This window comes from Typopeltis vanoorti, chromosome 22, assembly GCF_054136105.1.
Source record: "Typopeltis vanoorti isolate ZY-2024b chromosome 22, IOZ_Tvanoo_1.0, whole genome shotgun sequence".
In the NCBI taxonomy this organism is placed as follows: Eukaryota; Metazoa; Arthropoda; class Arachnida; order Uropygi; family Thelyphonidae; genus Typopeltis; species Typopeltis vanoorti.
Genome location: NC_143570.1, coordinates 57544490 through 57556581, shown reverse-complemented (window position 1 = coordinate 57556581; position 12092 = coordinate 57544490). Strand labels below are relative to the sequence as shown.

At 34.7% G+C, this 12092-nt stretch overlaps 1 protein-coding gene across 1 annotated transcript in view; it reads right to left on the bottom strand.

Annotated features, from left to right (window-relative positions):
• Positions 1-677: 677 nt before the first annotated feature.
• The window catches only part of LOC150094436 (small ubiquitin-related modifier-like), an 80866-nt gene continuing 69451 nt past the window's right edge, over positions 678-12092 (bottom strand). Inside the window, exon 5 of the mRNA XM_090412102.1 lies at positions 678-1553. Within this exon, the coding sequence (XP_090268228.1) occupies positions 1485-1553 (69 nt within the window). The 3' untranslated portion in view covers positions 678-1484. The remainder of the gene's footprint in view (positions 1554-12092) is intronic.

The window sequence follows — 12092 nt, the reverse complement described above, 5'->3', positions numbered from 1 at the left end:
TCACTCACCAACTACAGTGTATCCTCAAACCAGAATCCTGTATTATAATTATAGTCTAACCATTATTCGAGATTAACAATATCGACTGAAAATAAGAAATGTACAGAAGCACTATTCAGTTATTACCTTCATATATGTATTTTGCATTTAAATGTCCTTTTTTGTGAAAATGTAATATAATTTTATATTATACCTGACAAGAAATTATATATTTGTTTTAACCCTATGCCTAAGCATAAATATATTGTCCAGTATAACATACATTATAGCCAAGTGGGAAAACATTACAGAACTATAAACTTTATAGCAAGCACACCATAAATACCACAATAAGTTGTAAAAGGGGTGCAGTTAGAATTTGTAAACATAACAAACCTCTCACTTTGTAGAAGAGAAAGTAGCTGAAGGATTATTTTCATACTAATCACATTTATTCAAAACGATTTTTAATTCCAAAATATAAATAAAAAACTGCACAGAACATTATTTTTTGATATGTTTAAGAAATACAGTTAACCTTGGAAATCTACAAAATACAAGTGGCATGTGTTAACAACCATCCTGTTTAATTCACACAAAAGAACAAAAATCCTTCAAATATTAATGTTAATAATATATTAGATGATAACGAATACTTTTGAAAAAGTTTTTCTTTATAGGAAAAGACTACCCAAGAGTCCCTTAAAATTCTTTATTAAAAATTCTTTCAAATGACAGACATTGACTTAACGTAAAATGATAAGTAGCATGAAAAGTGCACATGGAACAGATGAATACTGAATATTACACAAATACTATTACACTGTCTTGTGTTTTATTCCCTGTTTGAAGGCTGAATTTATATTAGACAAATATTTTTTAAAAAATTATGACAAAGATGACTCAAGCCTACCACATGTATCTATTTAACAAGTGTTAATTTAACACTACTTCAGTGCAGACACAAAAGAATGGGGTGGAGATGAAGATATAAGCATAAGTACAGTTTAGACTACCTTCTGATGCATCGGCTAGGTCTACATTATGAAAAAACATCAAAGATTTTCTATACAATCTGGAATAAAATAAAGTGATGCTTACATTTTCATATTCAGAATGCTCAGTGTATATTATACAACTGCAAGGCTTAGTGCAACAAAGGGATATACATATATATATACACACACACACACAAATGTGAGTGTAAATATCATATATATATATATATATATATGTATATATCATCAGTAGAAAACATTTTATTCCATCTAATGACAATCTAGCAAAAGTTAACAGATATCAGGTTACAAAGTGGTACATGGCAGCAACTGAAAAAAGAATTTCTACAAACATTTTATATCTTTCTTGCAGCCATCTCAGAACATTTTGCATGTTACTCAACCAGAATGTCAAAACAATTTTTTTTTTAATTCCAATTTGTTTACAGGGTTTATAAAATGTGAAGTTTCACAATTTTCAGCCCACAGCTTCACTAACTGGCAGTTTCACAGAGTACACCATCCTCCTGTTTGTTCCTGATATACCTCAATAACATCATCGTTCTCCATTTCCAACTAAAAATAAAAAATAATTGTGACTCCATACATGCTTACTAATAATACAAAAATTAATATATAGCTTGCATACAATGTGATCAAAAAGCATCAAGACCATCACCCCACTATTTAGTGATAAATCTTTAACTTTCTGTAAGTATATTATGCTACACTGCATTTCATGAGGCTTCAGTTAAAAAATGTTATCAAAATATTAAGAATTTAATGAAAATGAAGGAATGCAAAATATCCTTTCCAGATACCTTGATTACATATTGATCCAATGTTGCATTCCATTTACAGGATTTCCACCCCCCCCCTCCTCCAATAGTAAATTCACTCAATATGACATAAAGACACTGGTCAATAAAGCAAAATAAATTTATTCTCATGACAATGTCCACCAAAACTTACATAATATTAACACCCCAATTTCTCTCTCTTGGCCTCCAAAACAGACCACAATAAATCCATCACCAGCAAAATATTCAGGGCTTATCTGAAATTGGACAAAAACCTTAAAAGAAAAATTTGGTGACTACCTTCAGACCACACAAAAAATTGACATTTCATACCTATGCTCGAAAAGACCAGCTACAGTTCCTAGAGCTGTCTAATGTATACACTAAAGCTGTAAGTTATGCTACTATGGCCAGAGAACATCAGAATCTAGCAAGAAGATTTCAGTACCACCACTATGGCCCTTCAAAACCCACAAGATATTCTAGAAAACAGCCTCCTTTACTATAGCATCATTTTCATAACATTAAATATGGATATAGACCTTGTTTATAATGAATAATATTATTTTTTTTTATCAATCTATCCTCATTTATTATGAGATTTTCTCTATAACAATTATTTCTATTTCCGAGTGTATTTATATATGCACAAGGGTTCACTTCAATTGGTGCAATGACTTTTTTACTTTCTTTCAGAATCCAAAAAAAATCACTGACTAAAGACCAAAATACAATATTAGACATTTAATAAAACAAAAACAATATACATACACTCCAAACAAAATTACATAGCTATAAAATGAATTGGATCCAAGGCCTTTTAAAATAAACTGACACTTAAGAGAGCACCCATTTTCTAACTCATTCAATTACTGATTTGTTTAACATATACTTCATCATACTACTAGACTAAACACTTTGTTTACACAATAACAAAATGTTCATAGCCATTTTTTTGTTAAGGCCTTTTTCCAAAGATATTAGACTCTTCTTCTAATTCCTAGGATCCTTTCTCATCACCCTCATGTAGCACACATTAATTCTTCCTGACTCTGAAGTGTAGATATTCTGAGTTCACCGAAGTATAAATACTCTCACTTCATGCAATTCAATTTTTGCTAATTTTTGTACCAGCAAAAGGTTTCTTCTACTGCTTCATCTAAGTTGCTAAATTCCGTCTCCTTTGCTAGTAGAAATGACAGTTAGATTCGGTGTCCTTAAGACAGATGAAATTTTCCAATCAGCGTTTCCTCGAACATTCCTTTACAGCGTCAATAGCAATATCTTCTTTTATTTAACAATACTTACTGACAGTCTCCCATTTTGAAAACTCAGAGGTCTACGATTCCTTTTTTTGGAATATACTATTAATTTTCCTCCGACTGTCACATAAAAAAAAACTTAATTTCCTCAGAACCCAAATATTTGCTGACCTGCATTCTCTTTTCTTTCCGAATGCTCTCTTTGTCAGTTGTCAATCACCCATCAAACTCCTCGGTGAGCATGCGCACTCCATGAAAGTGGCAAGCAAGAAGTAAAGTATAATGGCTGACACGTCTCCATTATCAGCGACAAGAGAATGTCTTCGTAAAACACAAAACTCAATATTTTAAACTACAATAAAATTTCTGAAAGTAACACAACTATCCAAATCCAGTAAGTACATGAATTTTTTAACTGCTTTACATTTCATTTTGACAAAATAACATCAATAATGGGCACATTGCAAGTGCCGACAATGCATGTTATGAAACCAAAACTAATAATGTACTAACAAAAGATTTGTAAAAATATCCAGAATTTTAAATTATGATTATTTTTACATCCTCGTGATGTGTACTCGTTTCATTTTCAATCTAATATCCTTCTTTGAGATCTATGCATCCTTTTCTTCACAATTGGTTTATATTTCATTAATAGTTCAGGATATGTTTACAAGTGTTGATCATTAGGTTTACATCCAATTTTGTTTATATTTGTGTACTTTTTCTTCTACTGATTTTATTTTCAGTTCTTCTAAAATATCTTTGTTCCTTTTTTTTTTTTTTTTTGTCTAATAATGCATATTTTGTAGTTCTCATTTAACTTGATTTTATTATTTGTTTATCATCATCAAATTTATGACATTTACCCTCAAGGGATGTACAGGATATGATAGTGCTACAAGAAAAATTTACATCATTACTAACTTCCTACCTACAATTTTCTGCAAAATCAATCTGTTACCTGTCAAAGCTACAACATTGTCAGATTTTATATTTATATATCTATCTTCTAAGGCACTTTTTACCATATCAATCCACCTATATCTTGGTCTTCCTCTGGATCTTTTTCCTGCCAACCTGGCAGAGAATACTTGTTTGGCTAATCATTCCTCGCCCATTCTGTTTAAGTGACCATACGACCTGAGATTAGCTCTGCTAACACATTCCTGGATACTGACAATGTCAAGTTCTTTCCTAATATCCTCATTTTTAATATGATATTGCCATGGATGCCATCAGTTCACTCCCCTAATCTTTCTCAGGACTCGCATATCTGCGGTCTCTAATCTTTGGTCAAGTGTTTTACTTCTGACCCAGCTCTCAGATCCATAAGTTAAAACTGGTTTGAACACGGTCTTGTATACAGCTAATTTAGTTTTTGACTAATTTCTCTCTTATTCCATATAAATTTATTCAGTTGACTTCCTACCATACCAGCTTTGTTGATTCTGTTGTCTATTTCCATATTTAATTTACCATCTTCACTAAAAATCGCACCTAAGTAGGTGAAATGTTTTACTTGTTCCACAGGTTCTCTGCATCTCATCATCCGCATAAAGCAAGGAGCTGACATTAACATCTCCAATTTTAATATCGAGTTTAATACCACTTTCCTTCATAACGTAATCAAAAAAAGATAATGAATAACAGAGGTGATAATGTACATCCTTGTCTGACACCAGATTTAACATTAAACCATCTTCCTGTACTTCCTTCAATTCTAACTACTGACTTACAACTCAAATAAAGACTAAGTATTGCTTGATATAATGATACACCAACATAACTGTGGTGTTTTGAATAGCTTCTCTCTTGGCACCTTGTCATATGATTTTTACAGATCTACAAAACTTAAATACATTAAATCTCTGTTATATTCCCATGACTTTTCAACTATTTGTCGTAAAGTAAAGATCTGACCCAAACAGCTTCTATTTGGCCTGAATCCAGCTTGTTCTTCACCAAGCTTTTCTTCCACAATTCTTCTTAACCGTTTCTCAAGTATACTGGCATAAATCTTACCAGGAACACTCAGCAGAGAAATACCTCTGTAATTCTCACAATCAGTTTTATTTCCCTTTTATACATGGGTACTATGAGAGCTCTATTCCAATCATCTGGAATTTGTCCTTCTGTCCAGGCATTCTGAACTATGCAGTGTAGCCACTGTAAGACTTTTATGCCACCATACTTGAGCATTTCTGGTCTAATATCATCTACTCCAGCTGCCTTTCCACATTTCAGACTTTTGATGGCTTTTTCTCCTTCAAGCATGGATACGTATTCCTGATTGCAAGCCTGGTCAGTGTTTTTTATCACTGTGCTGTCATCACTGCTAGTTTCATTTAGCAATTTTTCGAAGTAATTACTCAATACTTCAAGGATATCTTTTTCTCCAGTTTTCATATCACCTTTATCATCTCTAAGTTCTTTTACAGCACTCTTTCCTCCATTTCTGAGCTTCTTCAACAACCTCCAGAATATTTTGCCACCTTCTTAATATTTATTTTCTATGTTCTTACCAAAGTCTTCCCATGAATTTTGTTTAGCTAGTTTTACACAGTGTTTAGCTTTCTTACATTTGTCTATTCCCTAAGAGCACAAGCTGACTTATTTGCCAGGAACTTTTGATATGCTTTCTTCTTTTCTTTCACTGCCTCTTTAAGTTCCTGTATCCATCAGGTAGTTCTGATTTTTTTATCCTTGCAGACAACCTCACCACGTGCCTCTCTGGCAGAATCAATCAATGTTTTCTTTAGAGCTTGCCACTGAATCTCCAAGGTTTGATTCCTGTTCTCGAACTCTTTCATTTTTTCTTGAATAATGTTTGTATATTTCAGTCTACAGTTCATATATGAGAGCACCTCAACTTTTATTCATTTTAAAACTTTCTTACATGTTCTTCTTTCAATATTAAATTCAATTTTATCCTGCTCAAGACTAAATGGTGATCACTTCCAATGTCAAATCCTCTGTACACTCTAGTGTCCTGCACGAGAGAGAAAACATCACTATCAACAATAACATAGTCAATGAGACTTTTCTTATTCCTAGCCTCTTCTCTCCATGTGAATTTGTGCATATTTTAATGTTGGAACATTGTGTTAGTAATAACCAGTCCATGTCCTGAGCAGAAATCCAACAGGTATTTGCCATTATTATTAGCTTTGCTCTTTTCCCCAAATTTTCCTAAAATATTTTTGTATGTCTGACAATCATTTCCTACTCTGCTATTTAGATCCCCAATAAGGACCAACTTTTCATTTTTCATTGTATCAGCTGCTTTTTCTAAAGCCTGAAAAAATTCCTCCACTTTTACCTTAGGAGAACCTTCTGTGGGACCATCGGCACAAATAAGTCTCATTGTCCAGTTCCCCATTCTGATATTTGCCCACATCACTCTACTTGAGACTGCCTGCCATTCAAGAAGATTAGCCTCATATTTTGTATTGAATACTATGGCTACTCCTTCTTTTCCTTGATTGTCATTGGCTAAATATAACATTTTGTATTTATTGCTCAGAAAAATCTCACCAGATTTTCTCTTTTTTTTTTTTTTTGTTTCAGTCACCCCTATTATGTCGATCTGGTACTTATCCAATTCCTCAGCAAGCTCTATTTCTTTGCCATTCAGGTTTCTTATGTTGATAGTACTGATCTTTAACTCTGGTGATGTTGAGTTAGGGTGTGCTTTCAGATTTGTTCCAGTAGCTGACTTTTCGCTGTTCGCCCTGGTTCCCTGGTAAAAACAATGAGGGCCTTGTTTAACCGGGCGACACCTCAGCCGGCATGAAATTTTGTCATGTTGTACCATCATTTTGTATATTGGTTTAAGCCAATAAGAATACAATTTAGTCGACTAAATCCCATATTGCCAGCCCATCCTCGTTCGTTCAGTATCCAGGTAGATACCCAACAGGGTGTACCACGTGAAGGTGAGGACTGGACATTAGGTCAGAAGCCCTGGTTGGTTCTCTACATTTCTTTAAAGGATATGTGGAGATCTCCTATCAGTTATACAGCTTTGACCCTTAAGCACCCCCTTCTTTGTTTCTTCAAAGAACAAAGAATGTTCTTTGTTTATCTTGTTTATTTATTGCCCAAAATAAAATTTATTGTTTTGGTTTTAAAATATTTAAAAAAATTATTTTTTTATACAAACTTCAAAGAAACTACATGCTTAAAGCAATAAATCTTTTAACATTTTCACTTTTGTACAATTAAATATTTCTTTATTGTTTTATAATTTAAGTGCAACAGTGAGTCGAAGTTGGGAAGGCATATTTCAAAAGTTGGTAAAATAGCTCAAATGATTAGTTAGATTATGAAGAACACATCCTTCTTTACGTGTTAACTAAAATTCTAACATTAACTGCCTTTAAATATAATATCATTTAAAATATTATCTGTCGATTTAATTCTTCCTCTCAACTCCACATTTCAAATTTTGAATAAAGAAATACCTGTTTTAGGGTTTATGTTTGTTTGCTTTCATATAATACTGCACTTTACACTAGGCTGTTTAGGATAAAATGATTATCTGTTTAGCGAATGCAGTTTGGTGTGGAGAATTGCAGCTTGGGAGTCTCTGAAATATAGTGCTCCCAGTAGTTATTCCATCGTATTTCATGTAGTACTATGATACCCTTTACACCCCTTGAGGGTATATAAGTTTTAATTTGTATATATGTATATTTATACTGTAGCAAATACAAATATTAGCAACCTTTCCTGGAATTTATTTCTTCTTTAAAAAAACTATCCAAACTTCAAAAAATTTGCTAGGGAACATTCTTCCTCAGACCATCAGCACCCCATAATCATGTTCACTAGGTGGTACAAAATAGGACTTTAGACCTACCTTTGTTCTTCTGCTACAAGTAATACCAGCATGAATACTATGTGTGCACTGATCCCTGATGATAGCAATTTCACTTCAAAAATGTTGCAGGAAACCAGTCTCCCCATAATATCTAGAGCTTCTAAAAACTTTTGTTTGCAAGCCCACAGGAAAAAGTTGACCAAGTAGAATGGTCTGGCTGAATTTTATTTTAGTAGCATATACAAGACTGCTCTTGATGTCAAAGCGATAGGAGTGGCTCATTTGCCTCGACACACAAGACTAGAGATTGCTGCAGTTCAAATTACTCCAGTTGCAATTCTTCTGGTTTTAATATTGGACAAGGTCTAACCATTGCAGGGTACTCTCTCTATGGCAGAAGCAGTCTTGGCACCCATCATCAAGTTGTAATCTAATCAGTGCATGATACAACTGGAGAAAAGAACACTTGTCAGCACCCCCAAGAAGTGGAAGATAATGCAAATGATGTTCACTGTTTCACAGCACTTATCTTTCAAACTGGCATAAGTGAAGGAGGAAACAGTTTCTTGTCAAATATGAGCCCCAAGAACTTGGCTTGTGGTGCAACTGGGACAGAAGTTTGTTGTAGTCTGAGTTTTGCATTGGGATGAAGAACATATCTATGACAAAAATGTACACAAACTCTCTTCTGCTGGTGAAAATCTGAACCTATTTTGAAAGATAGTCAATGGCTTGCAGCAGCTGTCTTATAACACTCATATTACACAAATGACAAAAGATAGTAAAATCATCCACACAAAGGTAATTACTTACAGCCGTAAGAAGCTATTCAGTTATTCGGTGCGACGCTTAAAACCACCTTTTGGATCTCTGAGACCAAAGTTGTGTAGGTCTTTCAATATTCCAAATAAGCCTCCGTAGCTCAGTCGGTACAACGAAGCCCTTTGGCCGGAAAGATAGGGGTAAAGGTTCCCCATAAGAAACCTTTATCTGGTCTCTTTCGACTAAGCAAGCCAGTCTCATACAGAGGTGGGGGGGGGGGGTTCTTCACCCAGAAACTTGGGTTTTTCATCCCCCAGGACAGGCAAACCGGCCCCATGAACACACACACACATAGATCTAGTCATAAAATACATACTTCATCCCTTATTAGGATAGCTCAACCCCTTTCCTCCCCAATTGGGGAGGAAAGTGGGAACCCCATACAAAATAAATAAATATTTCAAATCACCAAGCAATATCATGCTTTTTCCATATCAAAGAAATAGATACTAAGTGCTCACGTTTTAGGAAGGCATCTCAAATGGATGCTTCCAGTCACACTACATGATCAGCTCTTGAATGATATTTGCAGAAGTCAGACTGTGTTCTGGAAAACAAAAGGTTGTTTCTTTAAACCATAAAAGATTACAGTTAACCATTTTTCCAGAATCTTGCACAAGCAACTGTTTGATGTTTCATTGGAGATTGTGGATTCATCTTTGGCATAGGAAAGACTAATAATTGACTTTTGTCAGCCATCTGGAAAAATATTTTCACAGAAAATTCTGTTGCAACAGGTACAGTAGTTGAATGTCTGATATATAATGGAAGTTATTTGGTCCAACAGCAATTGGGAAACATTTAAACAAAACAGATTTCATTTCTTCTTTTGTGAAGATCCTGTTATAGTTTTCCATGCCGCTCAAAGTGAACAGAATTTGTTCTTTTTTCTGCTATACGTTTTCGGGCAAGGAAATCCAGGGAATAAGATATTGCTGTTTTGACAAAACTTACCCTGCCATTCAAGAATAGAAAGTGGAGAGGATGCTATATCTGCCTTCATTTGCCAGATTTCATCCCACATTGTTTTGCTGTTGGTTGCTCTTGTTATGGAAGATGTGTATTAGATCCAGGATTCATTTTGGCTCTGACAATGAATGTGTCTTGATTGGGTATCTGTAGAAGATACTCCAAGCTTTCTTCTGCATTTCCCTGGCTGCTGTGCAAGTAGCATTCTACAGTGTAGGGACAATTGGAAGCCAACTAGAAGTTTTTAAAATTTCAGTTGTTACAGCTTGCGTACTGTCACATGATTCACTGCATTGCTGATAGATGAGCTGACTGTCACAGAATCAAATTCTGTAAAGGAAGAGATGGTTAGCCAGTCACCTTGCTTGATTTTCCATTGTGATATAGTACTTTGTTGCAAATGTAAAAAAAGTGGATATCACAGAGAAGTAATCACTCCCAAATAAGCTGCTGGCAGTTGTCCTCTTAAACAATGGGAGGAGGAACAGTGAGCAGATATATAGTTAAGTCAATGGCAGTCACTGTAGAAGTGAGCATATGGAAGGTGTTGGTTTCTGTATTCAAGAGGGAATATTATTGTTGTTAAGCTAAACAACTACTCCTCTAATATATTGGATCAGGCATTACCCCAGTGTTCTATCCATTTAAATCCTCCATTAAAAGCAAAGGGGATGATAATTGCAATATGACATCGCCAAGATCATCCTGAGATATCTACAAGAACAGGTATGAGATTTAAATTACACTTGCCAAGAAATTATATTCTAGTTTAATCCTTGATACAGTTGTGAGCAAACAAGGTTTGTTTGTGAAGTATCTTCACGATTAGGCTACTTGTGCATACAGGTTGATGACCTCACATCTTTAGTATTAGTATCACACAACACAAAGCACTTATCCTTTTGGATGTGTTTGCCCAAGTTGCTTAACGGTGTCATTTAGACAAGAGTATACAAAAGAACATGCAGGTAGCTTATTAAGTCTATATGCAAATGCTAGGAGTATCAGAAACAAAGGTAGAGTTTATTGCTTTGGTCAGTATGTTGGGACCTCATATTGTAGACATTGGTGCAACCTGGCTATCAGAATCAGACATACTAACTGGTATGGTATCGAGTGTAAAGGGTACAGTATTTTTAGGAAGGATAGAGAGGAAGGGGGGCATGCTGCTAATGATATTGAATGACTTGAAGCCAGTTAGTATTGAGATCTATGATTGTAGTACTGGTAACAGTATATTGTGTGGCAGTGAATTTGAAGCCATCTGGTGTGAGGTAGAATCTAACAAGATAAATTACATAGTGGGATGTTGTTACAGACCTGGTGGATTGGTTGCTAGTGATGAAGAAATGCATTGCCAAATAGAGACAACAGGCATGAAAAGCATAAAAGGAAGAGTGGGCTAGTTTGCTCAAGAACTCATGAATCAACTGGTGCTAAGCATGATATGACGTGAGAGTGGCATCACAGTTCATGATATACATATTCCATAATGAAATGTCTCTCCGCTTAGTTTTCTGCAAGCACTGTACGTTAATACCTTAACTACATCCTTAGGAAATTCGTAACTTTTGCCAAAAATGTATTGCAATTTAATTTGTATGAGATTTATAACACATTTTTTGTGTAATATAATTTATTAATATGTTAGCAATAAATTTATGTCCACATTTGGCTGTAGTTACGAAAATTTTCTCATATACAAGTAAAAATCTGATTCATCCTCAGCTTTTGGATGCCAGAGTATAAGCCGTTGATAATCCACAAAAAAAAAAAAAAACACCTAAACACAAAGAAGTTGCAAGCATTGACGTTCACAGCAGCATCATGTCGTTAAAACCAACATATGAGCAAATGGCCACTGGTGATAACTGAAAAATATCATGTGCAGCTGGTTGTAAATTGGGCTATTATTGTATGTTTTTGCTCTACATTTGCAGAAGTCAATTACGTTCAGATGGTCAATGCATTATATCTGTTAATGATGTGTGTTCGTCAGTCTGGCTTGCCTGTTTTGTGAGATAAGGCATGATATCACTCTACAAGCAATATGCTTTATCAAGGAGCATGAACTATTTGCAGCTGCAGAGAATCCGTTAAGGAGGAGAATTAATATGTACGCTTCTACGAACATCGTGTGGATTTCGATTGGCAGGATCTGGCTTTAATCCCTAATACATAAGCCTCATAAACAAATTGTGCACTTTGTTCCCCCCCCCCCTTCACTCCCATACATTCTGCAAACAAGTTTACGAATGTCAACAAGTGCATCTACGTATGACGCTTGTTTCTTGAAGAGGAAGTGCAAATTTGTATATTTACTGCAAACAGCGGTAATGGGTGGGTTTTGATGGGAATGGAAAGAAGTATTTAAGCTTAGGTGCTGGTTTACACTCATACAATTTAATGGAATAACTATTCATTTAGGTCTATCATG